The sequence below is a fragment of the Pseudorasbora parva genome, chromosome 4 (genome assembly GCF_024679245.1).
Source record: "Pseudorasbora parva isolate DD20220531a chromosome 4, ASM2467924v1, whole genome shotgun sequence".
Classification (NCBI taxonomy): Eukaryota; Metazoa; Chordata; class Actinopteri; order Cypriniformes; family Gobionidae; genus Pseudorasbora; species Pseudorasbora parva.
The window spans coordinates 25,694,546-25,711,993 of record NC_090175.1 but is presented as its reverse complement, the minus strand read 5'-3'; the positions used below and the strand labels follow the sequence as shown (position 1 = coordinate 25,711,993).

At 35.1% G+C, this 17,448-nt stretch overlaps 2 protein-coding genes across 4 annotated transcripts in view; both read left to right on the top strand.

Moving 5' to 3' along the window:
- Positions 1-1,276, top strand: part of epha6 (eph receptor A6) — a 174,353-nt gene extending 173,077 nt beyond the window's left edge. For both annotated transcript variants that reach the window (XM_067441397.1, XM_067441398.1), the window contains exons 17-18: positions 723-831; positions 1,093-1,276. In XM_067441397.1, coding sequence (XP_067297498.1) covers positions 723-831; positions 1,093-1,128 — 145 coding nt within the window. In that variant the 3' untranslated portion in view covers positions 1,129-1,276. The remainder of the gene's footprint in view (positions 1-722; positions 832-1,092) is intronic.
- Positions 1,277-5,368: 4,092 nt separating this feature from the next.
- On the top strand, positions 5,369-15,714 carry arl6 (ADP-ribosylation factor-like 6). Of its 2 annotated transcripts, none has more exons than XM_067442703.1 (8): positions 5,369-5,450; positions 7,906-8,051; positions 8,177-8,238; positions 8,342-8,410; positions 8,527-8,621; positions 8,824-8,953; positions 13,150-13,205; positions 13,806-15,713. In XM_067442703.1, the coding sequence occupies exons 2-8, from the start codon at positions 7,929-7,931 to the stop codon at positions 13,829-13,831; spliced, it is 561 nt and encodes a 186-aa protein (XP_067298804.1). In that variant the 5' UTR covers positions 5,369-5,450; positions 7,906-7,928; the 3' UTR covers positions 13,832-15,713. The 2 variants fall into 2 exon arrangements, with proteins under 2 accessions (XP_067298804.1, XP_067298805.1); XM_067442704.1 differs by lacking the exon at positions 5,369-5,450 and adding an exon at positions 5,473-5,622 and having other exon boundaries at positions 13,806-15,714.
- The last annotated feature ends 1,734 nt before the right edge of the window (positions 15,715-17,448 follow it).

The following is a 17,448-nucleotide window of genomic DNA, read 5'->3' as shown; positions in this document are numbered from 1 at the left end:
GATATTTTGAAGAATGTTATAACCAAACAGTTGCTATGGTTGACTTTCATAGTATAGAAATAATACAAAGGTATTAAAAATACAATGATAAAAATATGATGGAAAGAAAGTGAATGTGGACCTGAATATGGGTACCCCCACATTCTTCCAAAATATAATGTGTGTGTTCAGCCTAATAAATAAATACAAGTTTGAAAACAACTTGAGGGTGAGTAATTGATGACATTTTTTAATCTTTAGGTGAACTATCCCTTCACTAGTGTGGAACTTAAAGGAATAGTTCACTCAAAAATGAAAATTCTGTCATTATTTAATCACCGTCAAGTTGTTTCAAACCTGTATGCTTTTTTTCTGCTTAACACAAAGGAACATTTTTGGAAGAATGTTTGAAACTAAGCAGATCTCAGCAGCCACTACGTTAGTCTCTGGTTGCCGAGATCTGCTCGGTTACAAAAATTCTTCAAAAAATATTGTGTTCAGCAGAGCAAATATATTTGTACAGGTTTAGAACAACTTGAGCGTGACTAAATGATGACAGAATTTTCCCTTTTGGTTGAACTATCCCTTTAAGTGTCTCACTCTACACTAGACAGCAGAGTATATCTAAATGTAATGGCTTAAATTACTTTTATATTATATGCACACCCTTTATAATCCTCATATGAACTTTCCAATTATGTAGCCCAGTTTCAACTGTCTCACCCTCCTTGTTTTCTAAACAGTGATATAAGAAGAATCGGAGTGTCTCTGATTGGCCACCAGAGGAGGATAGTGAGCAGCATACAAGCACTACGACTGCAGTTCCTCCACATTCAACAGAATGGCTTCCATGTATGAAAATACACATATACACATACACACTCATACAAATGCTTATCCCAGCAACGCTAGACCCCCAAAACACACACACACACACACACACCTCTGGACTGGAGGTCTGGACTGACTGACTGTCATGAGAATTGCTCCACAGCTTCAGTTTCTGAAGATTTCCAGTTGAAACACATACATAAGAAAGCAATCTCAAAGACCCTGAAGAAACATGCTAATTGTCATGAATTGTTTGTCTTCTTGATGAACTGTGTGTAACAGGAAAATTGGACCATTTACCCAGAGGAACCACAGTAAACAATGGAACAATGGCACCATTCTATTGTTATGAAGATGTCATCTGTCAATCATCCTGCAAGTTCTGTGATTGACTGGACTCCAAATCTGAGAATTTTGAATAGTATATTTGCTATTTTAATGTATTAAATTATGTGTCTTAAGAGATTTTTCTGGTTTATTCATCGAGCTTCTTCCTGAGCCTCTAAAATGAGAGACTATGGATCTGTTGAATGTCTTCAGCTTTAAATGGCTATTATACATTGTTTATCACATCTGATATTTATCCTGATATTTATATGTATATGTGACTTTGTTTTTAATCTCTTTTCTTTCTTTTTTTTCCTTCTTTTTTTGGGGTTGCATTTTGTTTAGTTATTTTTCTAAGCAATATGTGCAGTCTTTAGAAAACCAAGAAAAGAGCCAAGGTTGGGAGTTGAGAGCTTTATCTTGCTCTGTTGAAAAAAAATGCCACACAAACCATTGACTTCCTCAGGCTGTCGGCGAGGTGGTAAAAGTCTGACCTTTCAGAAGACTGTAAGCCATTTTCTTACTCCTGTGCACCACAGTCAAATTGAACAAACTTATACAAATCCACTCAGACCGAGATTTGAGAACTGCACACATTTGTTCAGTCTGCTATGGTGTACAGTATCTATAGACACCTCTGATATTTTATCAGTTTGCCTTGCGACTATGAAACTATTGTCAGTGGGGAAACGTTGAGGTAACGGGTTGCAGTAAAATGTTCTCATATAGAGAGCATGACAATATAGCACTCTGCATGTTGGCAAGTATTTTTCCCAACACAGCAGGCCTACATACACACATAACTTCAATGGCAACATGCTGTACACATTTGCAGTCTCCTTCGCTTCCACCAGACAAACAAACGCACAATACTGTACCATATATGAACCCATTCTTTGACTGGCTCTTTGTACCTGAACACATGTCCGGGACACTGAGGCCACTTGACAAACTTCAAGTTGCAATGTGCAAATGTCAAAAGTGCAAGAGAACCGATTGCTTATTTCAAGCAGGGGAAGGGGAATCTCTGGGTAATCAGGTCATAATGTATTGTTCATAGTAAACTACTTGTACATTATTTTTTATAATTTATAAAGAGTACAGAGAGATAAAGGTGATATAGGTTGAATGTTTGTAAAAATAAATGATAACAGATATTTTTGTGTTTTTTATGAGTCTATCACAATCAAACAAATGTAAAATATGGACTGTGGGTTTGCTTTCTAAAATGTTACGGTAACCACAATAAGATAGCATTTGTTTATATTAGTAACCACTGTCAAAAAAAAAGAGTACAATATTGTACCTTTTAAGGTACAAGTGGCCATCACTATCCTTAAGGGTACATTTTTGTACCTCTAAGTCAGGGATAGGCAAGTTTAGTCATTAGATTTGATGTCCTTCAGAGTTTAGCTCTGACCCTAGCCACAGTATAAAACGTGTGGCTCCCAGCATGCACTGCAGTATTAAGTACGTCACCATGGTTGAGATTCATATGCTGATTCTTGATATCTATGTGCGTAACCCCCTCACCCTTTGAATGTTTTTAAAAATGTAGAATGTCTGATCAAATTAAGCAAGTAAAGGCAAGCAAGTATTATTGGTTAATATTATTTGTTAATATTTTTATTCAGTGATGAGTTTAGTCAAACTGCATTCTTCATGATACCTTTTGTTTATGGCTTCTTTTGTTTTGAACAATTATGTGTTTTGTTTACACTGTAACAAAACCACAAACTCACATTAAACTGCCCACCTAAAGGGAACACTAAACCACCATAATGGCGATCAAACTTTTTCAATAAAACATCAAAATCTAAACTTGTTAATTCTCAATAAGAGCTTCTATACATGTCTTTCAGGGTTAGAGCCAAACTCTGCAGGACAGCGACTCACTAGGACCGAACTGAGGAAAACAATAATTGTACCTTAAGGAGCAATTGTGTACCTTTAAAGGTACAGTTATACGTTTTGTTCCCCAAGGAACAAAATTGTACCTCCACTGTACCTTTTTTCTGAGAGTGTACATTAGTTAACATAAACTAACAATGAACAATACTTCCACAGCATTTAATCTGAATCTTAGTTCATGTTAATTTAAGCATTTATTAATACGTTATTTAAATCAACATTAACATTACTGAATGCATTAACACAATGAACCATAGTATTTTATATACTAACATTAATAAAGATGAATAAATGTTTACATTATTACATTTACATTTAATCATTTAGCAGACGCTTTTATCCAAAGCGACTTACCAAAAAGTTGAGAGAATAGAAGCAACGAAACAAACAAGGCCAACAACCTCTAAGAGCTGTAAGAAGTCTCAATTAATTAGCACAGTACACAAGTTTTTTTTTTTTTTTTTTTATTAAATGCTGTATACTGTTTTCAAATATGTCTCAATGCTAGTCCAGATAATGCTCTAATATTAACAAATGAGACCTTATTGTAAGTGTTACGAAAATTACAATATGAAATCACATCAAACAGTTTCTATATTCAGTTCCATTAGACAGCAGATATGTTCTCTTTCCATTGTTGTAAATTGTTGATATCTGCCCAAACTGACAAAGCAAATGAAATAGGTTATAACAACAGACTTTTTTGACTTCAGCAGCAGCTTTTTTTAATTTGTGACTGACACAACTGAGGCAAAAAATAATGAGATGTGTTTGAATTTGATTTTCAAAAACTGTAACTCTCTCCACCCCTTTCAGGAAGGAACAATATTGTAGGCTGTTATAAAATAATGATTTGAGATGATCATGAATAAAATGCATAATAACATAATGATATAATAATAATAAATATATCCTGTTAAGAATGAAGGGGTAATGTACTTGATGCAAGGGAATGCAAAAACTGATCAAATCAATACTGTAACTTGACTAATATGTGAGTTGCTTTGGTCTGCTAAGTATAAATATAAAAGTGACACAAGAAACAGTACATTAATAACAACACGTTGTGCGACAAGCATTGTTTCAGTTAACCTTTGTTACATGCATTTATTAATTTATTTTAATAAACCAAACTTGACATTTAAAAAAAGGGGGTTTATTCAATGACTTTAAGAATTTTGGAAGAATGCAAGCTCTATAAAACGATTAATGTGTTTAATTTGTCTATAATGTCCAGCCATTGATATAGAATTCGATTATGCTAATTGTTTAGATTATGGTCCAGTTCTCACTATTAACAGACAATTATTATCATGCATATTAGGATATTGACTGTTAATTAATACTTATAAAGCACATATTATGTCTTATTCTGCATGCACATTCTATCCCTTAATCTACCTTAACAATACTGTAAAAAAATTGTGGTGGTTTTAGTTGGTTTAACTTAAAAAAGTAAGTAACCTGATTGCCTTAAAATTTTGAGTTTATTGAAATTAAAAATTTGAGTTGATACAATAAAGGAAATTAGTTTAATAAATTGAAACTCAAAATATTTTTGTATCTGAACCACATAAAAATTGTGATAAATCATGAAAATAGCACAATTTGGCATGTCTCACTGCGTCATCAGAAATAAAACACACACAATTACCCAATATGCTTACAAAATATTTTAATAATCTTTTAATGAAGGTTGTCGAATCTCAAAAAAATGTCATTGTATTAACTCAAAATTTTAATTTCAATTAACTCAAAAATGTAAGGCAACCAGGTAACTTTTTTTTCTAAATATTTTTTTTACAGCGTATTAATAAGCAGTAATTGGGAGTTCACGCAATTCAGAAATTCAATTCGGCCAACTGAAAAATGTAGATGTGATCAGTCACTAGAACATTTTCAGTTGGAGACCTGAATATTTCTTATAGTGTGAAGTTGTGTTACAATTAAATTGTTAGGTGAAGGGGAAAAAAGGTTTTGTTTATGTTTATATTTATACTTCAAACAAAATTATATAAAAAAAAGTAAGATACAACTGTAATAATACGCTATATATTCCCAGTTTTACTGTGAGAAAAGAAAGAAAGAAAGAAAGAAAGAAAGAAAGAAAGAAAGAAAGAAAGAAAGAAAGAAAGAAAGAAAGAAAGAAAGAAAGAAAGAAAGAAAGAAAGAAAGAAAGAAAGAAAGAGTCTGCGTGGGTGAGACATAAAAGTGTCAGAAGATGAAGAAATACCCCTATGCTTTTGAAAGTTGAAATCATGTTTTGTTTTTTAAAACACAAAGCTGCTTGATCTGATGTTGTCCATCGGATGGCACTATAACCGCTATTAAGTAAACATCGAGTAGAGCCAAGAAGCGTCATCGGTCTCCTAGCAGCGGCGTGTGAGTTTCCAGGACGCCAAGTAAGTGTTTACGTCTCTCCATCTGCACTGGATTTACCATCAATCTTATGAGCGAGACCTTTGTATGCGAATTACTTTTGAACCAAGACACAGGCAACATACAATCTAAGCCGAGCCGGAGCAGAAGAGTAAGAAAGAAGATCTTTCCATGTACAGCAGACTGATTGAGCAGGTTAGCCAGCCAGCTAGCTGTCATCCGCAACGGATATATGTAAACAGTAACCTTAAATTAGAAGACAACATGTCAACCTTGTGTTGCCTTTATGTGGATTTAAAAGAGTATTTAATGAAACAAACGTCAGAATGTTTGTATTATTTGAGTACACTTGTAACGTTACACGTGAAGCGCTAGCCGTGTGCTAATGAGCTCAGAGGATTAGAGGCTCTTCTCGTAGATTACGTATAAATTACTCTTGTCCGTTCACGTGTTTCTGTCCCACGACAGTATGAGAAAAGGATAAATGCGTTAAACGGTGTCAGTTTTGCAGTTGTCACTGAACTGGTTGATTGATGAATGGATGGTTGTGTAATGCTATATTACAAGCCTGAAATGTAATTTTCACTTAGTCCAATACACAACAGGTGGGTATTTTCTGTAGACCCAAGATACGGGAATTTACTAATTAATATATGCACGATACGAATTGGGTTCATGTCCTGCAGATTTTAGTGCATATTGCTAGCTGTGTGTTCGCTTGGAGCTCAAGTTAATTAACTTAAATCGGATTATTAAAAAATAAGTAAACAAGCTTATTTTCTTATCAGACGTCTGGCCGCAAAGAGCCACTGTCCCCTCATCTCCATCAAATATTTAAACACATCCAGATTATAACAGCCTTTATTATTAAAAAAATATTAAACACATGTTCCTGTTAAAATGTGCAATTAATCAAATTAAATTAAATTGGTGGTATACATCTATTGATTCTGAAGTAATATTCTCATCAGTGTTCTGTCAGATTTTACATAGGCCTACTTAAATCTGCATATTTGTGATATTCACCCCAAGGCGTTATTTAATCTTATAAAGGCCATTTTTTTTAAATCTTATTAAATGTATGCATCATCTTTTCATCTTGTTAAATTCTTTCATTTGATTAATAAATTCAGTTTTAATAGTAAAAACACTATAGGCTGTTACCAATCAAATTAAATAATTTAAACTGCCAAAAAATACAGCTGCAATAAAAAATGTTATTAGATCGATGTTCTAAATAAAATATGCAATCATACTTTTAAACATAACTGCCAATAGGGGGCAGCAAATGATCCTCTTCATAAGTGAGTCATTGAGTTGTTCATTCAAATGATTCATTCAAAACGCTGAATCATTTAGTAACAAAACACCGTGCTGAGTGTTGCCTTCTTTTGGAACTATTTTCGTCGGTGAAATCATGGGTGAAATGGAACAAAAAAGGTTGTTTGGATCTAAAATTTAAGTAACTTAATATTAATTAGGCTACTTGTTTATTGAACTAGGCTACACCATTCATGCTACATAATTCACGATTGCAAAGTTCGACCACTTTAGGCCCCTTAGTGCCAATTGGGCATCGTTTAAATACAACGGCCTACCTGAGCATTGTTTCTGACCATGTCCATCCCTTTATGACCACCATGTACCCATCATCTGATGGTTACTTTCAACAGGATAATGCACCATGTCACAAAGCTCAAATTATTTCAAATTGGTTTCTTGAACATGACAATGAGTTCACTGTACTAAAATGGCCCCCACAGTCACCAGATCTCAACCCAATAGAGCATCTTTGGATGTGATGGAACGGGGCTTTGTGGCCTGGATGTGCATCCCACAAATCTCCCATCAACTGCAAGATGCTGTCCTATCAATATGGGCCAACATTTCTAAAGAATGCTTTCAGCACCTTGTTGAAAATGTAAAGTAAAACGTGTTTTTAACACACAATTATATACATTTATAACATTACAAAAGATTTCTATTTCAAATAAATGCTATTATTTTGAACTTTCTTATCCATCAAATCAAGAAGAAGAAAAAATTGTATGATTAGAGATCATAGATCCCACAGAAATATTAAGAAGCATAACTGTTTTAAACATTGATAATAATAAGAAATTACTCTTGAGCAGCAAATCAACCAATATAAGAATGATTTCTAAGGGGTCCTGAAACACTGAAGAGTGAAGACTGAAGTAATAATGCTGAAAATTCAGATTTGCCATCATAATAACATAATAAATAGAATTTTTTTTATTAATGGTAATAATAGAAGACGAAAAAAAACACTGTTTTACTGTATTTTTGAACAAATATAATCTTCTTCATTTGAGCTGAGAACTGAGATCTTCCCTCAACAGTTAGTGCCATACGCAGACTGTGAAAAAGAAGATGTTGTCCCAAGTGTTTGTCGGCCTCTGGATGCATCTGATGAATAATCTAATCAAGCTTGCCTTTGATGTGATCTCTTTCCAGAAGCGTCCCATCCAACTAGACAAATGGGGCTTTTTGACAAGCTTGCAGGGTGGCTGGGTCTGAAGAAGAAGGAGGTGAACGTGCTGTGTTTAGGTCTGGACAACAGTGGAAAAACTACTATCATCAACCAGCTAAAGCCATCCAATGTATGTTACTCTCCTATCTGTACACCCAATATATATGTTTGTGTATTTTCCTTTATCATCATCTTTGTTTTCTGTTTTGTATGTGAGCTCACGGTTGTGATTATAGTTTGTTTTGTCCCCTGCAGGCTCAGGCTCAAGACATTGTCCCAACTATAGGCTTCAGCATAGAAAAGTTTAGGACATCAAGGTGAATATTTAACAGAGCTAACTATGTATAGTATGAGGAGTTAGTCTCTGAAAACCATTTGTCTTTTTCTCACTAACACAGTAACTCCCTCTTCTCCCCAAAGTCTTTCTTTCACAGTGTTTGACATGTCAGGTCAGGGGAGATACAGAAATCTGTGGGAGCACTATTACAAGTGAGTTTCTCCTATTCAAGCTTATTTTATTATGTTTACTAAACTAATGGAGTACCATCGCCCACTTTGGAATCGATCTGTGTAGTTTGTGTTGATTGGTGTTATGTTGTTTCCAGGGAGGGTCAGGCCATCATTTTTGTGATTGACAGTGGAGATAAACTAAGAATGGTGGTGGCAAAAGAGGAATTGGATACCCTTTTGAATCACCCAGGTCTTTCTTTCTTTCTTTCTTTCTTTCGTTCTTTCTTTCTTTCTTTCTTTCTTTCTTTCTTTCTTTCTTTCTTTCTTTCTTTCTTTCTTTCTTTCTTTCTTTCTTTCTTTCTTTCTGTGTCATTTATCAATATTTTAGTAATCATTTTTGAATGAATTAAAAGCACCCTAATACCTATATTTGTTTTTCTGGCTGTACTCAGATATTAAACACAGAAGGATACCTATACTATTTTTTGCCAACAAGATGGACCTCAGGGATGCGTTGTCAGCAGTAAAGGTCTCTCAGCTCTTGTGTCTGGAAAACATTAAGGACAAACCATGGCATATCTGGTAAGAAATATAAATTATTTCAGTTATAATTTTCTGCTTGCATTACAATAAATTGGTAACACTTTACAATAAGGATTCATTAGTTAATATTAGTTAAGAGAGATCTCAGAACATCATTATGGTGAAACACCGCCTTAACTTAAGATAAACAACGGCTGATTCTGTAGCCCTGTCCACCGATTTGTGCATGGCATGATCAGACTCGGACATTTATGGGCCAGGCCTCGCAAAGCCCAACATCCCGTGTGTGTGTGTGTGCGTGCGTGTGTGGGTGCGTGTGATGCATGGTTTATGGTTATATCCAATGATTGAGCGGGCCAAGTAATAAAAAATAACATTTCAATCAATCGCGGGATCAATCACAATCAATTGTGTTTGTTTAAAGCTACACTGTGCAACTTTTTTAGTTTATTCTTAGCTAAAAACACTTTGTTCTTTCAAAAATACATGTGCTCATTAATGTATATTTACTTCTTTTAAGTAATAAAGTATTTTCATAAGTTTATAATATGACATTGAAAATACATATGGGTGAGGGGTTCGAATGCTGGTCGCCATGTTGCCCCTCCATCTTGAAAGTACATTAGCCAAAGAGGGACACACCCGTAAATTCAAGTTTTGCTTTTCGCGTTTTAACACTTGATGGCAGTCATGAACAAGGTCGAACTGGAAGCCATGTTAAAGGGGGGGTGAAACACTCAGTTTCAGTCAATCTCATGTCAATCTTGAGTACCTATAGAGTAGTATTGCATCCTTCATATCTCCGAAAAGTCTTTAGTTTTATTATATTTATAAAAGAAATATGGGCTGTACTGAGTCTTTCCGGAAAAAACCAAGTGCCTGGAGGCGTATCGTGTGGGCGGAGCTAAAGAATGACGAGTGTGAACAAAGCGGTGACGTCCTCAAGCGTGGAGAAACCCTTGCTATCGATCTCAGCTAATAGATATATGATCCAGAATCATTCGGAGGCTGAAATAAATTGAACAGGAGAAATGGCAAGAGCAGGACGTCCGTCTCTGTGGTATGTACTGTATTTAGTCAACATTTGTGTGTGTTTACTCGCATTTCATGAGGACATGATTCGGTTTATGGACTATTGTATACTACTAAACCTTAGCAGTAGCAAGCAAAACGGTTTTGCACGTCAGACTAGTGTAACGTTATACATAGAACAACAATAGAGTCCGTTAGCGCATTTGAATTACGAAGCACGCGATCGTGTCATTTACTTTTATTGCGCTTATTTTTCTCCTGTCATTGTGATTGGCTAAGACGAATAATCAGTCCTGTGTCTCCATGCGTCACGTGTGGGACTCCCGTCAAATCAACCACAGCGACCAGCCTAGAGGGAGAGGCATGTGTGCTTTATGAAAGGGAGGTAGTGCTGGTTACTGTATAATGACTGAAATCATGGAATTGCCTAAAAAAGAAAAAATTGACCGCAGAATATTACGTTCTAATACACGCACACATGGACCATTAGCGCTGCACAAGCTCGCGGTGCCATCTGCTGGAAACACTTTATTTAGCTTGATTGTTTGCCAGGCTTCAAAGTGCATTAGGCATTAACTGATCGTCACTGCTAGATTTGTGTCTTACATCGATGTAACGCATTAACCTTCTTTCTATCAGCTTATTGAAGTGCATATTTTAATATAATGTGCTCTCACATGGCAATACAATTTAAAATTGTAGTCCATGTATATAGCAAATAACTAGTAAAACATCAGATTTATATTTAAAGGTCCCGTTCTTCTCGTGTTTTCGAAGCTTTGATTATGTTTACAGTGTGCAATATAACATGAGTTCATGTTTCGCGTTTAAAAAAACACAGTATTTTTCACGCAATTTACTTATCTGTACAGCGCTGTTTTCTGTGTCCTAAAAACGACCTGATGATTTCCTTGTTCTATGAAGTCCCTCCTTCAGAAACACGTAACGAGTTCTGATTGGGCAAGCGCTTCCCGTGTTGTGATTGGACAGCAGCTTAGAACACTTTGCCCGGAAAGGTCCCGCCTCTTACCATAACGGGGAGATGCAAACGCTGAATGTGCGCTCTTCTCCACGTGAGAGAGCAACAAGACCACGCCCCCTATTTTGCGTGTCCTTGTGGGCGGAGGGTTAGTCAACAAACGGTTCTAGTGGTCATTACAGCAGGAAGTGCAGGGGTGTAGTCCAAACCGGCCGTTCGCTGTAGGCTTTGAAAGGGAACTTCTGTTAAATAAAATATCTCGCTTGGCATTGAACTTTTAGCTTTATAATTTTACAGGTATTATTTATGCTCCAACAGCAACATTTCACACTAACTAAAGTTTGAAAGATGGAATCGTGAAGAACAGGACCTTTAAATCATGTTTTTTTTAAAATTGCAAGCAAAAATCATCAGTGGTGAAAATTGTGAGTTACTCGATTAAGATTTCGTAAGTGTATTCTTTTTAAAGAGAAAACATCCATTGAAATTAAAGCAGGGCAATGCATGCGTCTTGAAAAGAAAGAACTGCTTTTTTATGTAAAATTCCAAATGTACAACGCTTTGCAACCTTTTTTAATTAACCGCGAGAAAACCTCTACAGAATGGTTGTCATAAATGTTACCAGATTATTGGTTTCTTTCTCAAATATTGCATGGCTGTATTTTTTAGTGCTAGCAGTCAAAAATAAAAATAAATAGTCAAAGAAATACTGAAATACTGTTGGTGATACTCAGTTGGTGAGTATTATGCTATGAATAACATTCATAGCATAATACTCACTACTCACTATTCTTGAGTACTTTCAAAAGGGCTACTTTTTACTCCGAATTCGAGTAGTATTTAGGACAGTTACTTTAACTCTTAACAAATGTATTGCTCATGGTTAGTTCATGTTAGTTAATACATTAAATAATGTTTACAAATTAGACCTTTTTGTAAAGTGTTATTTGTCTGGATGTAGGTGAAATGGAAGGTCATGTGAAAAAAAACAAGGTTTATGTAAGTGAAATAATTATAATATAATGTATGTAATTAAGGGAACTATTTAATTGCATTACACAATTTAGGGACTCTCCTTATTGATTTAATTTTCTTTGTACAATGGATGGGATGTCAGAAGTACATAAATCACCAAGCTAATGGTTACAGTAGTTCAATAAGTTACAGTATTCAATAAATGTCATAATAAATGAGGAAACGTCTTGCATACCAGGGTGACAAGCAGACAGAATTAGATTTCTCAGAGGAACACTGTGCTAGCCAGGGTAGGCAATTTGCTTTTTAATTTTTATAAAGGTTGCGTGAGGTTTTTATAGACACGTTAAATGCAGATGGGAATAACACAATCATAAATTACATCTGTGATCTCCTCAGGGTAAACCTGCTTGGTCCGAATAGAGTTGAAGAGGGAGTGTGTGTGTACTTGTTTATATTACATTGTGGGGACTAAATGTAATATAATGTAATATAAACCTGAGAACACCTACATTGTGTGGACCAGCCAGCTTACCCCACAATGTAAATGGATTCATAAACATAAAATTATGTTTTTTTGAGAGAGAGAGAGAAAGAGAGAGAGAGAGAGTTTACCCCATCAGTAAAACATTATGAATCGGAAGTGATATTTTTTTGGTCTAAGTTATTACGTACATAGTGATGTTTTTTTTTTAATCCAATTTTTTGGTCTCAATTGGGAAAATATACAGTTTGTACATATAATCATATGTCTGGGATTTCCCCTATGAAACATGGAAACCCAACGTTTGTATGGATGTGTGGGTCAGGTAAACTTATGGTATTTTTCCCACAAAGATGGCAATATGTGAAATCCTTGTCCTTATGGGGACATTTTTTGGTCCTCATGAGGAAAACCACATATAAATCATACTAATTTATGTTTTTTCAAAAAAGTAAAAATGCAGAAAGTTTTCTGTGATGGGTAGGTTTATGGTCAGGGGATATAATATAGTTATTTTGGACTAAGCAGAAGCTAATTCTATATAAATTTGGGGTAGCTAAGATTTTTTCATGCTTTTGACCAAAGTCTCTTATGCTCAAGCTTAAGGCTGAATTTATTTGATCTAAATTGTAACCAGTAAGTTTTAATGACTTTAACATGTCCTTGCTGAATAAAAGTATTTTCTTTAAAAACAATGGTTCTGAACCTAACTTTTGAATGGTACTGTGTTATACATCATTTATATGAAATAAATTACTTTTACAGTGCTAGCGATGCAGTGAAAGGAGAAGGACTTCAGGAGGGTGTAGACTGGCTGCAAGGTAAATACACATTCCATGGTTTGTGCACCTGATTTTCTGTTTGTCTTGAAATTGTTTGTTTCTTCAGAGATGAGCTCAAATGATGTTTAAGAAGGCTGTCAAAAGAGCTGTACCATTTAAAACGTTCAATACCATTTCTATTCTTGTGTTCTGTTTCATCCGTAGAACAAATTGCACAGTAAGTACTGCAGCTGAAATGACCAGATGTGTTGTGATTCTTAGTACAATTCTATGTTTAACTAAATTTTGGGCTGTATTTTTTTTTTTTTTCGCAGCTTTTTACATTTAATTTTGGCCTTTTGGGAGAAATTCAAAGGCAAAAAATCCTTTAAAATGTACATCTCAAAGATGTGATACAGCCCAAATTGATGCTAAACTATTTCAGACCCCCTCTCCTTAGGTGCATTTGAATATTCTGTCATGTCAGTAACAATTAAATGAAGTTCAGAGGCATCTGTTCTCCTCTACCCCGTAGTTTATCCCAATCCATCCAGCAATTCAGGGTCACATCTTTATCAGAAACCTTTATATACAGTTATCAAATTGTATAACGAGTTAAATCCTTGTTCTGCTTTTCCCTTTTTTCCCCCTCATTAACAGATCAAATCAGAGCGATGAAAACGTAAAATCCTCCTGAAAATAAGCATTCAAGGTCACCTGCTGCAATGGCGGAGCCAGAAAAAAACAGATCTTCACCTCTGGGCCCATCTTGTCTGCGCTGACTTAAAAATCAGCTAGATCGGTAGAGTAATAAACACTTTGGCTTTGATTATGGCCATGTTTGCACTAGGCTTGAACATCTGTTTCAGTTGCTCAGTGGCAGGTTGCATAAACTGCGTAGAATAGTCATATAAATTAGTCATCATTTTTTTCTTCAAAAGTCAGTAACTATTTTTTTTCCTCAAAAAAAATAAAATAAACAGTTACATAAGAGCGTAGATTGGTCTAATTTGAATCCAAAAAGTACGACTGATTATCCCTATCAAATTGCATACCAGTCAGACTAATTATTAAGACACAATCATTAATTAATCAAATTAACAATGTGGCTATTATGTTTTTGCAACTGGCTTCAGATTGCAAGTGGTCAGTCAAGACTTTTTTTTTTTAAATCTCTCCACAAACATTATTTGGACAGTTGTTTTAGTTTAATGTCACTCATAACTAATCAAGTTTAACCTATATTGCCAAAAGTTTTGGTTTGTCTGCCTTTACATCCACATGAACTTTAAAGACAACCCAATCTTAATCTGTAGGGTTTAATATGAAGTTGGCCCACTCTTTGCAGCAATAACAACTGTTTCCATAAAGCTGGGAGCATGAAATGGTCCAAAATGTCTTGGATTGCTGAAGCATTAAAAGTTCCTTTCACTGGAACTAAGGGGCTAAGCCCAAACCTTGAAAAACAACCCCACACCATAATTCCCTCTCCACCTAACTTTACACTTGGTGCAGTGCAGTCAATCCAGACTTGTCCATCGGATTGCCAGACAGAGAAGCGTGATTTGTCACTCCAGAGAACTTCACTGCTCGAGTCCAGTGACAGTATGCTTTACACCACTGCATCTGACTCTTTGCATTGCACTTGGTGATATAAAGCTTGGAGGCAGCTTCTCAGCCATGGAAACCCATTCCATGAAGCTCTCTACACACTGTTTTTGAGCTAATATAAAGACCACACAAAGTTTGAAAGTATGTAGCTATTGACCTCGGCAGAAAGTTGGCGACTGACTGTGCACCTCACTGACCTCATCCTGTGATTTTACATGACCTACCATGTTGTTTCCAATTGTTTTCACTTTGTTATAATACCACTAGCAGTTGACCGTCGAATATTAAGTAGTGAGGAAATTGTACAAATGGACACAGATGGCAACCTATCATGGTACCAGGCTCAAATTTTCAGTAATTGAATTCAGTGGTTTGGAGGAGTGTCCCAATACTTTTGGCAATATAGTATATTAGCGAGTATATTAGCAATGATTGATTGACAGGTACCCTGTTGTCCAGGATGCATAAAAACTCATTAGAATTGGCCATATGCATTTCTGACCTCCAAATGAGCGATCAAATCACAAAACATGTTGACCACATTTATACCTGCATTTAGTGCTGAGCACTTTTGACAACCTGAGCCATTATGGTAACCGGTGTAAAGTGATCTGTGACAATCTGTCTAATATTTGGTCATTGTACCTTCTTTCTTTAAGAATTTTCTTGCAGAAATCTTTGACAACATTATTTGTAACACTTTACAATAAGGTTTTATTAGTTAAGATGAACTAAGAATTAACAATACTTCCACAGCATTTATTAATATCATTTAATTTCAACATTTACTAATACATTATTAAAATCAAATGTATTTGTTAACATTACTGTAAATTTACATGAGCAAACAATGAACAGGTAGATTTTTTTATTAATGAATATTAACAAAGATCAATACATACTGTAACAAAATGTATTGCTCATAGTTAGTTTTTGTTAATTAATTCATGAATTAATTTTAACAATTAAAATAATATATATGTAAATTTTATATATATATATATATATATATATATATATATATATATATATATATATATATATATATATATATATATACATATATATATATATATATATATATATATATATATATATATATATATATATATATAATATATATATTGTAACGTTCTCAGGCAATAATGAGACGTGTTGGTGAAAAGGGGTGTTTATTTGGGCTGTTGTAGGCCACAACCCACTCTGTACACACCCCGACTTGAACAGAGAACCGCCCTTGAAACAGCGAGGCACTCCTCTCCCCTTTATTTCCGCTTTTTCCCCCAAAAAACCCTAGGGGGTGGAGCCTCTTCGCATATTTAACCCGAACCTCCAATAACAGGTACTGAAGTATAACAGTCCACAACACCAACATGAATAGTGTCACATAAACATTAAACTCCTTGTCTACTAAAACACAATAACATTTAGAACATGTTACAATATATATATAAAATGTAATACATTTGTTCATCATATTTTAAACTTTAAATATTTACACTACACTTGGCTGCCAATGCTGTTAGAGTAATTCTGTTGAGAAACTTCTCAGACATCAAAGTACAATGGCTAATATTTGATATCTTGGCTATGTTTATCAATAGATAGAAACAATCCTGAGCAGTGTTTGTGTCATTGTTCTGGAATGTGAAATTAGTCAAAGCTTGTTGTTACTGTAGTAATGTATAGCAGAACTATTTTGCTATGATTTACTTTTTCATGCATTGCATACATGTTGCCTCTGAACTATAAGAAAAGGACAGTGTTTTTGTTTCAGAAAGTATGACACCTCAAAGGAAACATTTCCTCTTTGTTCTGGAGTTATTTTCCATAAAAGTTTTGTTTTAAAAGTATGTGTAAAGTAACTTTTTGTCTTGTGTTTTGTCTAGATGGTACATTTTCACAAAATAATTTATTTTCTAAACATTTGACTGATATTTAGCAATGTTTTTCCTTGCTGTTTTTTATTCATCATTAAGGGATCTTGTAATAGAATGTTTAAAAAATAAACAGAAACCCTGGGGCTTAGTATCAGTATGAAGGCAGTCTCTGTCTATATAACTCTCACTCTCTCTATATGCATATGTACACACACCGCATAACATTATAACCACGGACAGGTGAAGTGAATAACACTAATTATCTCTTCGATGTGGCACCTGTTAGTGGGTGGGAAATATCAGGCAGCCAGTGAACATTTTCTCCTCAAAGGTGATGAGTTAGAAGCAGGAAAATGAGCAAGCTTAAGGACAAGGTCCAAATTGTAATAAAAAAAACCTGCAGCTCTTCTGGGGTGAACCGGCATGGCTAAGGCTCATTATCGAAGGCTGGCCCCTGTGGTCCGATCAAACAGAAAGTATAGCTCAAATTGCTCAAGAAGTTCATAGTGGTTCTGATAGAAAGGTGTCAGAATACACAGTGCATTGCAGTTTGTTGCGTATGGGGCTACATGGCTGCAGACCAGTGATGCGCGGGTCAATGTATAAACAACCCACACCCGACCGACGTTTTCAACTAACCCATCTGCAACTCTGGCAGCAAAAAAAGAAAAGAAAATATTGCACCTAACCCATTTTTTTAAAAAGTAGTAAATGTTCATCATAGCGTCAATTTATTCATTTATTTCTTAACAATTAAGATGCTGCATGTGTTTATCCAGTCTAATCAAAGTGTGCGTCTCTCCCCCGACTTT

Excerpts from the sequence above, each read along its gene's own strand:
- arl6 (XM_067442704.1), top strand. The coding sequence starts at position 7,929 with ATGGGGCTTTTTGACAAGCTTGCAGGGTGGCTGGGTCTGAAGAAGAAG. Across the intron at positions 8,411-8,526 it reads CTGTGGGAGCACTATTACAA|GGAGGGTCAGGCCATCATTT; the intron begins GTGAGTTTCTCC and ends TGTTGTTTCCAG. Across the intron at positions 8,622-8,823 it reads TACCCTTTTGAATCACCCAG|ATATTAAACACAGAAGGATA; the intron begins GTCTTTCTTTCT and ends GGCTGTACTCAG.